The sequence below is a fragment of the Rhinopithecus roxellana genome, chromosome 20 (genome assembly GCF_007565055.1).
Source record: "Rhinopithecus roxellana isolate Shanxi Qingling chromosome 20, ASM756505v1, whole genome shotgun sequence".
Classification (NCBI taxonomy): domain Eukaryota; kingdom Metazoa; phylum Chordata; class Mammalia; order Primates; family Cercopithecidae; genus Rhinopithecus; species Rhinopithecus roxellana.
In genome coordinates, this window is record NC_044568.1 from 62,988,890 (window position 1) to 63,006,207 (window position 17,318).

General features: G+C 52.0%; 1 protein-coding gene across 1 annotated transcript; it reads left to right on the top strand.

Annotated features, from left to right (window-relative positions):
* Window positions 1–1,155: 1,155 nt before the first annotated feature.
* CTRB2 (chymotrypsinogen B2) lies at window positions 1,156–7,048 on the top strand. The gene is made up of 7 exons (XM_010382971.2): window positions 1,156–1,299; window positions 4,948–5,051; window positions 5,150–5,229; window positions 5,327–5,405; window positions 5,637–5,817; window positions 6,240–6,373; window positions 6,825–7,048. The coding sequence occupies exons 1-7, from the start codon at window positions 1,248–1,250 to the stop codon at window positions 6,984–6,986; spliced, it is 792 nt and encodes a 263-aa protein (XP_010381273.2). The 5' UTR covers window positions 1,156–1,247; the 3' UTR covers window positions 6,987–7,048.
* Window positions 7,049–17,318: the final 10,270 nt, after the last annotated feature.

Sequence of the window (17,318 nt, forward strand, 5' to 3'; positions counted from 1 at the left end):
AACCCGAGAGGAGGAGCTTGCAGTGAGCTGAGATCCGGCCACAGCACTCCAGTCCGGGCGACAGAGCGAGACTCCGCCTCAAAAAAAAAAAAAAAAAAAAAAAATACAACAATTGGCCGGGCACAGTGGCTCACGCCTGTAATCCCAGCACTTTGAGAGGCCAAGGAGGGTGGATCACCCGAGGCCAGGAGTTTGGGACCAGCCTGGCCAACATGGTGAAACCCTGTCTCTACTAAAAATACAAAAATTAGCCGCGTGTGGCGCTACGCCTGTAATCCCGGCTACTCAAGAGGCTGAGATGGGAGAATAGCTTGAACCTGTGAGGCAGGCTGCAGTAAGCCAAGATTGCACCACTGCACTCCAGCCTAGGCAGCAGAGCAAGACCCCATCTCAAAAAAAAAAAAAAAAAAAAAAAATTAGCTGGGAGTGGTGGCAGTACCTGTAATCCCAGCTACTTGGAAGGCTGAGGCAGGGAATCACTTGAACCCGGGAAGTGGAGGCTGCAGCGAGCCGAAATTGCGCCACTGCACTCTGGCCTGGGTGAGAGTGAGACTCCATCTTAAAAAAAAAGTTTTCTGTGTCATTTTATGGAATCAAGGTTCCATTTTGTAAGAAACTGAAACTTTGAAATGATTAGTTCCTTATGAGTCATTGAAGAAAGAGTGAATCCTGTCGGGTGCTGTAGCAGAGGGGGACACGTGTCAGTGGCTTTGCCCACCTGTTAGGGCCACCAGGCCGTGTCACCCAGACCCTCGCCACACTCGGAAATGACTTGGCTTCACTGGTGACATGCGGTGACACTGGAGAATCCACAGTGCCCTGAGCCCTTTGCTTCTAGGACAGTGTTAGGCAGAAACACCCTCCACTGAGAACCGGAGTTCCCGGAGGTCTGGCTCCATGACAGCAGCTGCGCCTCCATGAGCCCTGGCATGGGACTGCCTCCATTTCCCTGCTGGGAACAGAAGAGCCTGGTGCTGGCTCCTGCCAGGGTTACCACAGCTCACAGCTGGCTTTGTGGAGTCATGTCCCCAAGGCTGACGGGTGATATCAGGGCAGCTGCCTGTTTCCCAGGGGCTGGGGTTGTCTGGCAGAGAACCAGGCCGGGATCTGCCTCCGCTTATCGCCCAAGGTCCCTGGGTAACAGGGAGGGTGGGCTCAGGCCTCCCTGGCTGGGCGGGGCTGGGGGGACCCCCAGGAGGTAAAAAGGGCCCCGCGGCTGGCAGGCCCCATACCTTCTAGGCAGCGGCATGGCTTTCCTCTGGCTCCTCTCCTGCTTCGCCCTGGTGGGGGCCGCCTTTGGTGAGTGCTGGGGTCCAAGGGGCCTGTCCTGAGGGAGCCCAGAGCCCGGCTGACAGGGGGATTGGAGTCCCCTGCTCTGCCCCCTGGAGCCTCATCCCCTGCACAGGAAACCTGAGGGCTCAGAGAGAAGAGGGTCCTTCTGGGGCTTTCTGAGCCCACACAACCTGCTCCAGGAGTGGGAAGGACCATGCTGGCCTCTGCCATGGTCTGAGGCTCCAGAAGTGGCTGGGGTGGGGGTGCCGTGTGCAGGATACGGTGTGGCCCCAGGAGCCTCTCAAGGCCTCCCTTGGGGTTTTTATTTATTGTGCCGGGTACTTGCCAAGCATTTTCTTTTTCTTTCTTTTTTTTTGTTGTTGTTGTTGTTGAGACGGAGTTTCACTCTTACTGCCCAGGCTGGAGTGCAGTGGTGTGATCCACTCACGGCAACCTCCGCCTCCCGGGTTCAAACGATCTTCCTGCCTCAGCCTCCCGAGTAGCTGGGATTACAGGTACCCACCACCATGCCCGGCTGATTTTTTTTTTTTTTTTTTTTTTTTTTTTTTTTTTTTGAGACGGAGTCTTGTCTGTCGCCCAGGCTGGAGTGCAGTGGCTGGATCTCAGCTCACTGCAAGCTCCGCCTCCCGGGTTTACGCCATTCTCCTGCCTCAGCCTCCCGAGTAGCTGGGACTACAGGCGCCCGCCACCTCGCCCGGCTAGTTTTTTGTATTTTTTAGTAGAGATGGGGTTTCACCATGTTAGCCAGGATGGTCTCGATCTCCTGACCTCGTGATCCGCCCGTCTCAGCCTCCCAAAGTGCTGGGATTACAGGCTTGAGCCACCGCGCCCGGCCCCGGCTGATGTTTATATTTTTTGTAGAGACGGGGTTTCACCATGTTGGCCAGGCTGGTCTCAAACTCTTGGCCTCAGGTGATACCCCCGCCTCAGCCTCCCAAAGTGCTGGGATTACAGGCGTGAGCTACTGTGCCCGGCCGCATTTTCTGTTTTTCAGAAGAGAAATAGTAAAATCTAGAAAAGAATATGACATCCTTATATCTACTGTCAGAATTCAGAAAATCTTTTTGCAGATTTGCTTCAGATCTTTCTTTCCAAAACAGATTCTGCTCAGGTTTCCCTTTTCTCCCTGCGTCCCTCTCTGGAATGGGAGCTTTATTCTGAACTTGCTGTGAATCATTGCAATGTGGGCTTATACAAATGTCCTACGTATTTATGCATCTATACATGAGGTTTCAAAAAGTTGTACACCCACGAAACGGTATTCTATCCTGTTTGTTTTTGAGATAGGATCTCACTCTGTCACCCAGGCTGGAGTGCAGTGGTGTGAGTTGGCCGCCTCAAACTCCAGGGCTCAAGTGATCCTAAGTTTAAAAACTTTTTATTTTGTAGAAATGGGTTTTTTTTTGTTGTTGTTGTTGTTTTGTTTTTTTGAGACAGTTTGACTCTTGTCACCCAGGCTAGAGTGCACTGGCGTGATCTTGGCTTACTGCAACTTCTGCCTCCTGGGTTCAAGCGATTCTTCTGCCTCAGTCTATTGAGTAGCTGGGATTACAGGAATGCGTAACCACACCCAGCTAATTTTTGTATTTTTAATAGAGACAGGGTTTCATCATATTGGTCAGGCTGGTCTTGAACTCCTAACCTCTGGTGATCCACCCGCCTCAGCCTCCCAAAGTGATGGGATTACAGGCATGAGCCACTGCGCCCAGCCTGGGGTCTTATGTTGTCCAGGCTGGTCTTGAAATCCTTGGCTCAAGTGATCCGCTCACCTTGACCTCCCAGAGTGCTGATACAGGTGTGAGCCACCGTGTCTGGCTGATGTAACTAATACTCCGTTCTACCTCCATTCTACAACAATGTGCTTTTTCCCCACTCAAATCTTCTCGCTTCCTGCATGTTGACATGGAGCTCCAGCTCATTCACCTGAATTTTTATAATGCATGATCTGTTTTGTGAGTATACCACCATCTATTTCTCTTATTTTTTTTTTGAGACGGAGTTTCACTGTTGTCGCCCAGGCGGGAGTGCAGTGGCATGATCTCAGTTCACTACAACCTCCACCTCCCAGGTTCAAGCATTTCTCCTGCCTCAGCCTCCTGAGTAACTGGGACTACACACACGCACCACCATGCCCGGCTAATTTTTGTATTTTTAGTTGAGACGAGGGTTTTACCATGTTGGCCAGGTTGGTCTCGAACTCCTAACCTTGTGATCCACCCGCCTTGGCCTCCCAACATGCTCTTTCTCATTTTTTTGCTATTACAATACCAGTTGTTTTTGATGCTCTCAAATGTCAGGGAGGCGCCTTGCCTGCTTGTGTTCCTGTGGGCAGGAGAGGCAGGGGCTGCCCTGTAGCAGGCAAATATGACCCCAGAGGGGGCCAGCTGGTCTGAGGGACTGGGTCTGCTCAAATGTAAAACCCAATTGTGAGGCCTGTGCACAGGAGCCGAGAACCTGGTCCTGAGATAGCAGAGGTGTGGTGGGCATGTGTGGAACACCTTACTATTCTCATTGTTCTGTTTGTTTTCTGCTTCCGTCTGTGCCATTTTATGGTGTGGAATCAAAGTCCAGCTGTGTTTTGACTTTTTTTGAGATGGGGTTTGGCTCTGTCATCCAGGCTGGAGTGCAGTGGCACGCTCTCAGCTCAGTGCAGGTGCTCAGCCCCCTAAGTTCAAGCGATTCTCCTGCCTCAGCCTCCCAAGTAGCTGGGACTACAGGCGTCTGCCACCATGCCTGGCTAAGTTTTGTGTTTTTAGTAGAGATGGGGTTTCACCATGTTGGCCAGACTGGTCTTGAACTCCTAACCTCAGGTGATCCAGCCCCCTTGGCCTCCCAAAGTGTTAGGATTACAGGCGTGAGCCACTATGCCGGCCAAAGTCCAGTTTTATTAAATAATTAAGAAACCAAGACCGGATATAGGGGCACATGCCTGTAATCCTAGCACCTTGGGAGACCAAGGCAATAGGATTGCTTCAGCCCAGGAATTTGAGGTTGCAGTGGGCCATGATTGCGCCACTGCACTCCAGACAGGGTGACAGAGCAAGACCCTATCTGAAAACAAAACAAAACAAAACTTTACACGTTTCCTGAAATTGTGGAGTTCAACCTGCCCACCCGGGGTCCACGGCATCATTTCACTCTCCTGTCTGCAAATTGTCAGAGCCCCAGGTTCCCAGTGGACTTGGGGTTATCAGATTTTCTTCCCACTTCCCCCTCCCTGCCAGTCTAACAGAGGCGCGTCGGCCGGTGGAGCTCATGTGGTTCTGCTGCCCGTTTTATAGCTGAGGACACCGAGAACTGAGTGCTGCCCTGCCTGGTCTAGGGTCACACAGCAAGGAAAGGGTGGCCTCGAGGCTGAGCCCAGGCAGTCTTACAGCCCGGCCTGTTTTCTGCTTCTTCAGGCAGGATAGGCCCCAGGTAGGGGGAGACATGACCCTCTGCATCCTGGAAGGATGACTGGAGCCAGCAGGCTGAGAGTTAGGAACATTTGAGCCTAGAAACTGGGGGACCAGGGAGGCGGAGGCGGCGTGTGCCAGGGAGGTCCTGAGCTGGCCTCAGTGGACTGGGGTAGAACCGAGAGTCCTGCAGGCAGGCAGGTAAGGCCCAGGTTGGTTTGGGGCCTCAGCCCTTCTTTACCCTACTCCCCGTCCCCAGGCTGCGGGGTCCCCGCCATCCCCCCCGTGCTCAGCGGCTTGACCAGGATCGTCAATGGGGAGGACGCCGTTCCCGGCTCCTGGCCCTGGCAGGTGTCCCTGCAGGTGAGGGGGCTTCTGCAAGACAGAGGGCACCCTGGGTAGGGGCCAGGCTGGGGGTGCCGCCAGGTGGGAGTTGCTGACCCTCCCCATCTTCCTCCCAGGACAACACTGGCTTCCACTTCTGCGGAGGCTCCCTCATCAGCGAGGACTGGGTGGTCACCGCCGCCCACTGCGGGGTCAGGTGAGGACCGGGCAGCCTCGGGCTCTGCTTCCAGCCCTGGTTGGGTGGGAGGGGAGCAGGGCATGTTCTTTTTGCTCACCCACAATGCTCTGCCCAGGACCTCCGACGTGGTCGTGGTCGGGGAGTTTGACCAGGGCTCTGATGAGGAGAACATCCAGGTCCTGAAGATCGCTGAGGTACCCAGGCCCCGTGCAGCAGAAGGCAGGGGCAGCGGGCATGGGGGGAGACCCCTTAGCGGCTTCAGGGACAGGTGCCCAGTGGGGCCGGGTCGGCCTCGTGGTTCCCATTCCGGCCCTGGGGATGGACAGCTCCTTAACGGGCACTAGGGAAGGAGTCGGAGTCCTTGAAGCCTGCAGGTCCTGCCTCCTCCCAGGGCCTCACCCCGGCACTCTGGCCCCCACCCCCAGGTCTTCAGGAACCCCAGCTTCAGCATTTTCACCATGCGCAATGACATCACCCTGCTGAAGTTGGCCACACCCGCCGTCTTCTCCCAGACGGTGTCCGCCGTGTGCCTGCCCAGCGCCGACGATGACTTCCCCGCGGGGACAGTGTGCATCACCACAGGCTGGGGCAAGACCAAGTACAACGGTGAGGGGCCGCGGGGCTGCCTCTGGGGTCGGGGCTGCCTGGCCGTGGAGTTCCCCGTGACCGTTTGGCTCTAAATTCCAACACGTTCTTACCTGTCCCTTTATCTAAAATCCTCTGAATTTAAAATTCCCCAAATGCAAATAAAATCTAGGTCGGACCACGAGGAGCCTCCACAGGGGGCTTCTGAGCAGTGCCCAACCAGGTGAGCCCTGCCCTGGCTGACCTGCCTGGAGTCGCAGTGCGGGGCTCCCACCCGGGCAGGGCCGAGGCCCCCTTTGTCCCACAGGCGCTTCTGAGGCTCCAGGGGCCGTACCCAACATCGTGGTGATGGTGCAGGGGAGGGCAGGCGTGTCGGCCCGGGTCTCTCCCTCCTAAGTGGGCTGGGTGAGCCCAGGGGCCCTGACCCTCCTCCTGTCCTGCAGCCGACAAGATCCCTGACAAGCTGCAGCAGGCGGCCCTGCCCCTCCTGTCCAATGCCGAGTGCAAGAAGTTCTGGGGCAGCGAGATCACCAACGAGATGATCTGTGCTGGGGCCAGCGGTGTTTCCTCCTGCATGGTGAGGCTGACCCTGCCCAGGCCCTGGCCAGGCGTGCGGGGTGCAGGGGAGGCCTGGGCTTTCCACCCCTCTCTGCTTTCATCTGCTAACCCCACTGCTTCCTGGGGCCCAATGAGGGCCAGGACTTAGGGTCACAGCTGCCCATGAGGGTTCCTCCAGGCCATGTGTGTGAGGCTGCCCCTGGGGACTTCCTTGCAGACCTCTGACCTGGAGGTTTGGAGAGATGGATGGTGCCTCGACTTAGGAAGGGAAGCCACCTGCCCCAGCTCCCTCCAGGAGTGCATGGCAGAGAAGGGACTGCCATGTGAACCCGGATCTCAGGACCCAGGCACAGCCCCTATGCCCATGCTTGACATTTCTCTGCTCTCCTTCCTAGACTCCACCAGCTCAGGGTCCCCTAGGCCCTGGCACCCCTTTCAGGCTGGAGATACTTCCTCTCTCCTTCCTGCAGGGTGACTCTGGAGGCCCTCTGGTCTGCCAGAAGGACGGAGCCTGGACCCTGGTGGGCATTGTGTCCTGGGGCAGCCGCACCTGCTCTACCACCACACCTGCCGTGTACGCCCGTGTCACCAAGCTCATACCTTGGGTGCAGAAGATCCTGGCCGCCAACTGAGCCTGCAGCTCCTGCCACCCCTGCCCCAAGAGTTGCCATTAAATCCATCTGTTAAGACAGCACTACCCGTGTCTCTCTGTGTGACCCATGGCAGGTGGGGTTGAAGTTGTCCTTGTTACCCACAAAGGGGCGGCACTACTGTTGCCTTTCCGGGCTGCAGTTCATCTTGGCAATCCAGCCTTCTCAGGAAGCTGAGGTCTTCATATCTCCTCCCTGCTCACGGCTCCACCCCGGGTTTAGAATTTAGGCCCTACCTGCTGAAGGTAGGTTGACCCATGGGGCTTTCTGGAAGGCAGCAGTCCTTGGCCAGGCTCTGCTAAGCCATAGCCCCCTGGGGTTGTCACTGGGACCAATGGTGACACACTCCAGGTGCCTTTCTCTGCCTTTAGTGCCCCATGTTCAGTGCCCAGGAATGTGCATGCAAGCACCACCCCTCCCCCGTCAGACCCCAGCCCCTCAAACCTTCTGCATCCAGCGCTGGGAGCTGGTGCCACTGTCCTCTCAGCTCCCACGCTCTTCCCTGCCTCCCTCTCTGCATTTTCTGTGACCCTGCAGTTAGATTTTTTTGCTTTTGTTTTTTGAGACAGTCTTGCTCTGTCGCCTAGGCTGGAGTGCAGTGACATGATCTTGGCTCACTGCAACCTCTGCCTCCCAGGTTCAAGCCATTCTCCTGCCTCAGCCTCCCAAGTATCTAGGATTATAGGCACTCAACACCATGCCCGGCTAATCGTTGTATTTTTTTTTTTCTTTTTTCTTTTCTTTTTTTTTTTTTGAGACGGAGTCTCGCTCTGTCGCCCAGGCTGGAGTGCAGTGGCCGGATCTCAGCTCACTGCAAGCTCCGCCTCCCGGGTTTACGCCATTCTCTCGCCTCAGCCTCCCGAGTAGCTGGGACTACAGGCGCCCGCCATCTCGCCCGGCTAATTTTTTGTATTTTCTTAGTAGAGACGGGGTTTCACCATGTTAGCCAGGATGGTCTCCATCTCCTGACCTCGTGATCCGCTCGTCTCGGCCTCCCAAAGTGCTGGGATTACAGGCTTGAGCCACCGCGCCCGGCCAATCGTATTTTTAGTAGAGATGGGGTTTCACTATGTTGTCCAGTCTGGTCTCAAATTCCTGACCTCATGCGATCTGTCTGCCTCGGCCCCACAAAGTGCTGGGATCACAGGTATGAGCCGCCGCGCCAGCCTCTGCTCTTACATCTTGAGGCTTCCCCAAGCTCAGGCTCCATTGCTTCAGCCAGGCCATGGAGGGGCCGGTCTCTTCCCCAGGGTGTGTCTGGATTGGCAGTCTGTCTCTCTGTCTGTCTCTCTCTCTGGAACCTTTCAGTCTTTCCTTTAATGCAGTGAAAATTTTGTTGGAGAAAATTCTCCTGTCGTTCCACTGTCTGAAAAGATATTTATTCATTTTGATTATGTAAAAGTCACCTGTCGCACTAAAAAATAATTTTTGTCACAGCGTGCATATGGGTATGTATATGGATATTTGGACGTGGAAGGTATTTCAGTGTCTTCTGGCTTCTGTTGTTTCGTGGAGAAGTCAGTGATGAATCTTACTGTTGCTTTTTAAAAGGTTTAATGGTTTTTCTTTGGATGCTTTTAAGATTTTACCTTGATTTTCATTGGTTTAACAAGATGCTTAGTTCCTTAGTTTCCTTTGTACTCAGCCTGCTTGGGGTTCTTAGTCTTTTTTTTTTTTTTTCTTTTAGGGTCTTGCTTTGTTGCCCAGACGGGAGTGCAGAGGTTCGATCTCAGCTCACTGCAACCTCCGTCTCCCAGGGTCAAGTGAGTCTCGTGCCTCAGCCTCCCGAGGAGCTTGGAGTACAGGCCTATGCTATTATGCCTGGCTTATTTATTATTATGTTTTGAGATGGAGTTTTGCTGTTGTTGCCCAAGCTGGAGTGTAATGGCGCGATCTCGGCTCACTGCAACCTCCACCTCCTGGATTCAAGAGATTCTCCTGCTTCAGCCTCCTGAGTAGCTGGGATTATAGGTGTGAGCCACCACACCCAGCTAATTTTTGTATTTTTAGTAGAGATGAGGTTCCACCATGTTAGGCTGGTCTCGAACTCCTGACCTTAGGTGATCCACCCGCCTCAGCCTCCCAAAGTGCTGGGATTAGGCGTGAGCCACCATGTCCAGCCTCTGAGTGCTTTTTATCATGAAAGGTGTTGGAATTTGTCAAAGGCCTTTTCTGCATCAATTGAGGTAATCATGTGATTTTTTTTTCCCTTTCATTCGATTAATGTGGTCTATTATACTGATTGATTTTTATTTTTTTATTTCTATTTTTGAGACAGTCTCATTCTGTCACACAGGCTGGAATGCAGTGGCATGATCTCGGCTCACTGCAGCCTCCACCTCCCAGGATTAAACAATTTTCTTGCCTCACCCTCCCAAGTAGCTGGGATTACAGGTGCCCACCATGATGCCCGGCTAACTTTTGTATTTGTAGTAGAGATGGGGTTTTGCCATGTTGGCCAAGCTGGTCTTGAACTCCTGACCTCAGGTGATCCACCCACCTTGGCCTCCCAAAGTGCTAGGATTACAGGGGTGAGCCACTGCGCCTGGCTCTTTAATTTCTTTCAGCAGTGTTGTATTCTTTTTAGTGTGTAAGTCTTTCACTTCCTTGGTTAACTATTTTCCTATGTATTTGACTCTCTTCGGTGCTATTGTAAATGGAACTGCTTTTAAAATTCCCTTTGCAGATTATTCATTGCAGGTGCAGCTGTGAAGAAACATCTGCTTTGGGTGTATTGAGCTTGTGTCCTGCAACTTTCCTGAATTTGTTTATTTGAGTAGCTTTCTTGTGGATCCTTTAGGGTTTTCTATATATAGGATCATATGATCTACAATTAGAGGCAGTTTTACTTTTTCCTTTCCAATTTGGATGACTTTTACTTCCTGTTTAATTGCTCTATCTAGAACTTCCACTATAGTGTTGGATAGCAGTGGTAAAAGCAGGCATCCTTGTCTAATTCTTGATCTTAGGAAAAAAGCTTTTTGGCTCTTCACCATTGAAATATGTTATGTTTGGGTTTTTCTTTTTTTTTTTTTTGAGATGGAGTCTCGCTCTGTTGCCCAGGCTAGAGTGCAGTGGCCGGATCTCAGCTCACTGCAAGCTCCGCCTCCCGGGTTTATGCCATTTTCCTGGCTCAGCCTCCCGAGTAGCTGGGACTACAGGCGCCCGCCACCACGCCCGGCTAGTTATTTGTATTTTTTTTTTTTAAGTAGAGACGGGGTTTCACCATGTTAGCCAGGATGGTCTCGATCTCCTGACCTTGTGATCCGCCCGTGTCAGCCTCCCAAAGTGCTGGGATTACAGGCTTGAGCCACCGTGCCCGGCCAATGTGTGGGTTTTTCAAAAATTCCCTTTATTGTGTTAAGGAAGTTCCTTTCTATTCCTACATTTCTCAGTGCTTTTCATCATGAACGGTGTTGGATCTTGTCAAAGGCCTTTTCTGCATCAATTTAAGTGATCACGTGATTTTCCCCTTTCATTCGATTAATGTGGAAGATTACGCTGATGGATTTTCTTGTTATTTCCTATAGCGCTTTGCATGCCAGCATAAATCCCATTTAATCATGGTGTATAATCCTTTTAATATGCTGTTGGGTTCAGTTTGCTAGTACTTTATTGAAGGTTTTTGCATCTCATAGTCATGAGAGATACTGCTTGGTAATTTTCTTTTCTTCTGGCTTTGGTATCACTGTAATGCTGGCTTCCTAATCTGTATGTATCCATTTGTGATTTTTTAACATCACAAATTTAGATACTCAGCTCATTAATTTTCAGTCTCTTATTTTCTCATAAAAGTATTTCAGGAGGCAAGCTATCCTTCAAGCACTGCTTTCATTGCAATTTGGGTTGTTTTTTTTTGAGATGGAGTCTTGCTGTTGTACCCAGACTGGAGTACAGTGACATGATTTCTGCTCACTGCAACCTCCACATCCTGAGTTCAAGCAATTCTCCCTCCTCAGCCTCCCAAATAGCTGGGATTACAGGTGCCTACCACCATGCCTGGCTAATTTTTGTATTTTTAGTAGGGACAGGGTTTCACCATCTTGGCCAGTCTGGTCTCAAACTCCTGACTTCGAGAGAGATCCACCCACCTTGGCTTCTCAAAGTGCTGAGATTACAGGTGTGAGCCATCACAACCGGCCTTTTTTATTGCAATTTGATACGCTATACTTCTAAGTATTTTTCATTTCCTCCCCTGCGCAGAGCCTCTGCATGACCCACTTTATCCTGAGGACACCTGCAGGCCGGGGCCAGGCACCCATTGCCCCAAAGCCCTGGAGCTGGGTCGGAAGCAGAGCAGAACTCTGCCGCTCATTTACTGCTTTATCCTCCCACAACTGAGTCCACAGCCTCCTGCCTTGGGTCATAACCCTGGCCTCCCCACACAACCACAGGTTCTGATCTTCGCTGCTTCTCCCAGGACTTCCTGTCTCTCAATGTTTCCCTCTAAAGATCCATCATGGGCTGGGAGTGGTGGCTCACGCCTGTAATCCTAGCACTTTGGGGGGCCGAGGAGGGAGGATCACGAGGCCAGGAAATCGAGATCATCCTGGCCAACATGGTGAAACCCCGTTGCTACTAAAATACAAAAATTAGCCAGGTGTGGTAGTGGGTACCTGTAGTCCCAGCTACTCAGGAGGCTGGGGCAGGAGAAACGCTTCAACCCGGGAGGCAGAGGTTGCAGTGAGGCGAGATCTCACCACTGCACTCCAGCCTGGCAACAGAGTGAGACTCCATCTAAAAAAAAAAAAAAAAAAAAAAAAAAAAAAAAAAAAAAATCCATCATGGCTGGTCCTGCGGGGCAGCCAACAATCCACACTAAGCCGGCATCTTGGCAGGAATGGAATGGGCTCCCTCCTGCGTTTTCTCCTTCACTGGCTTTCCTAATAACTTTCTCTGCCCTTGCAGTATCAGACGTTCCAATGATGCATCTAATAGGTTGAAATTAAGGTTATAGATGCAATTTAATTCTAAGGACATGAAGAGAAATTGATGTGGAGAATGAATGTGTGAAAAGGGGAAAAGCAAAATGAGAGAGGGCTTGGACATAGGAGTGAGGCCCAAAATCGACTATTAAAAATAGTATTAACCGGCCGGGTGTGGTGGCTTATGCCTGTAATTCCAGCATTTTGGGAGGCTGAGGGGGGCAGATCATAAGGTCAGGAGATCGAGACCATCCTGGCTAACACGGTGAAACCCCGTCTCTACAAAAAATACAAAAAATTAGTTGGGCATGGTGCCAGGCGCCTGTAGTCCCAGCTACTTGGGAGGCCGAGGCAGGAGAATAGCATGAACCTGGGAGGCGGAGCTTGCAGTGAGCCTAGATTGAGCCACTGCACTCCAGCCTGGGCGACAGAGCAAGATTCCATCTCAAAGAAAAAAAAAATTAAGCTGGCCGGGCGCGGTGGCTCATGCCTGTAATCCCAACACTTTGGGAGGCCGAGGCAGGCAGATCATCTGAGGTCAGGAGTTTGAGTCCAGCCTGGCCAACATGGTGAAATCCCTGTCTCTACCAAAAATACAAAAATTAGCCAGGCATGATGGTGTACCCCTGTAATCCCAGCTACTCAGGAGGCTGAGACACAAGAACTGCTTGAACCCAGGAGGCAAGAGGTTGCAATGAGCCAAGATGGTGCCACTGCACTCCAGCCTGGGCAACAGTGAGACTGTCTCAAAAAAAAGTATTAAGCTGAGGTGGGGGAATTGCTTGAGGCCAGGAGTTTGAGACTAGCCTAGGCAACATAGTGAGACTCTTTTCTCTAAAAAAAAGAAAAAGTAGCCGGGTGCAGTGGTTTGCACTTGTAGTGTGCTGCTCAGGAGGCTGGGGCAGGAGGATCACTTGAGCCCAGGAGTTCCAGCTCGCAGTGAGCTATGATCACACCACTGCACTGCACCATGGGTGACAGAGCAAGACCCTGTCACCCTGTCTCTGTGTGTGTGTGATTTTTTTTTTTTTTTTTTTTGAGATGGGGTGTTACTCTGTTGCCCAGGCTGGAGTGCAGTGGTGCAGTCTCAGCTCACTGCAACTTCTGCCTCCCAGGTTCAAGCAATTCTCCTGCCTCAGCCTCCTGAGTAGCTGGGATTACAGGTGCATGCCACCATGCGCGGGTAATTTTTGTATTTTTAGTGGAGACAAGGTTTCACCATGTTGGTCAAGCTGGTCTCGAACTCCTGACCTCAGGTGATCCACCCACCTTGGCCTCCCAAAGCATTGGGATCACAGGCGTGAGCCACCGCGCTAGGTCTCTATATATAATTAGAGCCACCGCGCCCAGTCTCTCTATATAATTAAGAGCCAGGTGTTTTAAGGAAACTGCCAGCTCAGTGAGGGAGAACTGCTCTTAAACACAGAGGAAAGGACATACATTTTATTATGTCAGCAACCATCTACATACAAATAAATGTGAGGCGTAATTAATATGAAAACAGTAGCAACCACAAACCTGGCTTAGCGAATTTTTCATTTGCTGCTGAAATCTACGTCTGTCTCCGGCTCCACCCACCGGCCTCCCGAATCTGAAAACGACAGTTCCGGTATAAGGCTGCCACCTGGTGGCCAACCTGAAAACTGCATGGCTATGCCTTGCTGTTCCTAACCCATCGTTGTTTCAAAGAAACGCCAAAGAAATACACGGCGAGCCAAATGGATGATTTTAAATTATCTGGTAGCCCTATTGAAAAAGTAAAAAGATCGGGCCGGGCGCGGTGGCTCAAGCCTGTAATCCCAGCACTTTGGGAAGCCGAGACGGGCGGATCACGAGGGCAGGAGATCGAGACCATCCTGGCTAACCCGGTGAAACCCCGTCTCTACTAAAAAAATACAAAAAACTAGCCGGGCGAGGTGGCGGCGCCTGTAATCCCAGCTACTCGGGAGGCTGAGGCAGGAGAATGGCGTAAACCCGGGAGGCGGAGCTTGCAGTGAGCTGAGATCCGGCCACTGCACTCCAGCCTGGGCGACAGAGCGAGACTCCGTCTCAAAAAAAAAAAAAAAAAAAAAGTAAAAAGATATTGGGCACGGTAGCTCACGCCTGTAATCCCAGCACCTTTGAGAGGCTGAGGCGGGCGGATCGCTTGAGCCTAGGAGTTCGAGACCAGTCTGGGCAACATAGACCCTCTTCTCTACAAAAAAAAAAAAAAAAACAAATTAGCCAGGTGTGGTAAGACCCTGTCTCAAAAAAAAAAATATATATATATATATTTAACCCAATATATCAACATATTTCAACATGTAATCAATATTTTCAAATTATTAATATATTTTACATTTTTTCTTGTACCGTCTTTCAAACCGAGTGTGTAATTGTGTAATTTGCACTTCCATCACCTCTCCACCTGGATGGTACATTTTCATGAGAAATACTCGATCTGCATTTACAACTTGTAAAACTTACAGTTGAAAAGGTAGACTCACACCCAAATTGTCCCAAATATGCTTAAAAGCTTCCAATTGGGTGTTATGTTGACAAGTACAGTTAAGCAAAAGGCTCCGAGTTTAATCGGGTCTCACTTGATTTAACCTCAGCTTAAAAACGGATTCCTCCTCAGGCAGGGGTTGCCCCACCCTTGGTCTGAGTTAAACACTGGGCAGACGCCTCTCCCCGCCCATCGGGTGATCTGGCTTTCTACTAACAGAAACGTCTGGAGCGGTCGCAAGAGAATCCGGTCTCAGACCAGCCTGCATCTGTACCTAATCTAGTGGCTGCGTGATCAGTCACCCAGATTCCCTCCAGGACTGCAGGCCGACCTCCCCAGGTGTTGCTGTGGCCAGCAGACAGTCCACAGCTGCTGTCCTCCTTGGTAATTTCCTCAGCTGAAGGGCATCATCTTGACCTCGGGTCGTACGTCCTTTCTGGGCAGCCTGCAGCCAGTGATTGGTCAGTGGGGTTTTTAAAGGTCCAGTCTTTTCACCCAAACTTGGGACGGTGTTGCGGCTCCATCTCCCTCTGCTCAACGCTGCTCTTTTCTTCCGCTCCGTATCTTCGGTTTCACAGGTATTGATCCTGGGTTACCGGTAAACTTCTGTGCCGTCATCTTCATCTCAGAGTCTACTTCTTGAGGGGGCCTCCAGCTATGATCATGCGTGCCGGGAGTGGGCTGCAGAACACGGATGCTGAGGTGGGATTCTGGAGCTGGATTGCTGACTACCGGGCTGGCAGTGACGACCTCTTCTTGGTTGGCAGGGGGAGCGCAGATAGCTCGGGCACACGGTAGCAATGGGGTTGTGAAAACGTCCGCTGCTGATGAAATGCAATGGTATTCTGGGGAAGACTATTCACTAGTGGGTTCCCTGAGTCAGGAGTTTGAGATATTAGGGGACAGAATACCTAGGGAACGTAGGGCCAGGAGCAGCGGCTCACGCCTGGAATCCCAGCACTTTGAGAGGCTGAGGTAAGAGTACTGCTTGAGCCCAAGAGCTCAAGACCAGCCTGGGCAATGTACCGAGACCCACGTCCCCATAAAAAAATCAGAATGAGCCAGGTGCGATGGTGGTGTAGTCCCTGCTAGTTGGGAGGCTGAGGCAGAAGGATCTCTTGAGCCTGGGAGGTCGAGGTTGCAGTGAGCTGTGATTATGCCACTGCACTTCAGCCTGGGTGACAGAGCAAGACACCCTGTCTCAAAAACCCCAAAACCACAGTGAAACTAGGTGGTTGTTGTTAAAAACAAAGATGTTGGAAAATGAAAAAAGCTGAGGGTGAAAGCCTCCTTAGGAGCACGTAAAGGTTTTTATCTCGTGCAGCTGCAAGGTAGAGAAAGCTGAGGACTAGACCAAGGATTTAGTTGTAAGATCAGCCAAGCTCCCAAGAAGGTTAAATCTTCCACCTAGGCAGCCTGCTGTGCCAGAGGCAGGGCCCTAGTTCATGAGATGCGGACGTCTGGGTTTATGTGCTCCCAAAACCTCAAATCCCCAGAGCCCATAAGCCCTGAGTGCACGTAAGTGGCCACTCTTCCCACCAGGGGTGAAAGTATCCTCCTCCCCGCAGGAGACGGAGGCTTTCCTCCTGCAGGACATTACCCCCACCATCTTTCTCTCTTCCACTCCTGGCCATGATGGCACCAGGCCTGGTAAGGGAGGAAAAGGACCTTGTACCAAGGGAGCTGCAGAATGGAGCCAAAACGCACTTGCAGGGACTGGGCACACGTGACAGGAACTGGGTGCTGAGAGAGCTGGACCAAGGGGAGAGCTCATAAAGCTGGAAAAAGGTGGGGGTTCTCAATTCAGGAGTACTCCCCAGGATACAGGACTTAATGCCCTGCTCGGGACCCTAGGGGATGGGCCACCGTGCTGCCAGATGGCTCCTAGAAGCAGGCAGAAGGCAGAGCACACTAAGCAAAGGAGAGATGCTGGTGCTGCTGTCAGATGGTGGAAAGAGGTGTTAAAAGGCTCAGAGGCGGGCACAGTTGTATGAATGTACCTTGTGAGGCAGAACATCCACGGGAAGGCGTGCAAGATTCATTCATCTATGGAAGCAGGAATGTGACGGTGCTGGTGAGGGGGCCGGCACAGCTAAGCTCAGGGGGTGCTCCCCTCTAGAAGTCAGGGAGAAGGTAGGAGGTGCTGCTATGGAACAGACTGCTGGGCGGTGAGGGTGCTGGGAGCCTGAGATCATAAGACCAGGCGATGCCAGCAGCCGGGGGCCTGCCCTGTGGCCCTATGGAGATGCCTAAGAGTTGGCCATATGGCAAAACCAATGGTATTGTTCAAACTGTGCAAGCGAAGTCATGATGGGTGACGGGGCTAGGTGGCCTCCATGAGAACATCTGGCTTTCTGTGGCACCAGAAGTTTGTCTCGGGCTGCTTTTCCCTTGACCAGAGGCGGGTGCTGCACCTGTGTGCTCCCACGGGGCACCTGGGCTTCCTCTGTTGGAAACTAATTACTCCATTGGATTCACCTGATGGTGGGTTTCAAGGCGGGAGCTGTTTCTCAGATTAAGCAGCGGGCTTAACTGCCCATGGGGTTCCTCCAAGTGCGAACACCTGGGGACCTTATTAGCAATGCAGATTCCCAGGCCCCACGCTGGCCTACAGATTCAGAAATGGCAGGGACAGGGCCCGGCCATCAGTGCATTACACCTTCCAGGTGATTCTGATGCATGCTCAAGTGTGAGAATCTGATACAGAGGAGTTCAGCGGCTGCTGGAAGAATGAGTCCCCGGGCTGGAGGGATCAGAGGGATGTATTAAAGCAGAGGGGAGGTTAAGAGAAATGTCACCTCATTTTTGGCCAGTAGTGGGGATTAGCCCAGGGAAGGCAGCACAGCTGTGAAGCTGTGTCACATCTGAGGACTGCTCCCCAGTAGGACTCGGAGCGCTGCC

Excerpts from the sequence above, each read along its gene's own strand:
- CTRB2 (XM_010382971.2), top strand. The coding sequence starts at position 1,248 with ATGGCTTTCCTCTGGCTCCTCTCCTGCTTCGCCCTGGTGGGGGCCGCC. Across the intron at positions 1,300-4,947 it reads CCTGGTGGGGGCCGCCTTTG|GCTGCGGGGTCCCCGCCATC; the intron begins GTGAGTGCTGGG and ends CCCCGTCCCCAG. Across the intron at positions 5,230-5,326 it reads GCCGCCCACTGCGGGGTCAG|GACCTCCGACGTGGTCGTGG; the intron begins GTGAGGACCGGG and ends TGCTCTGCCCAG.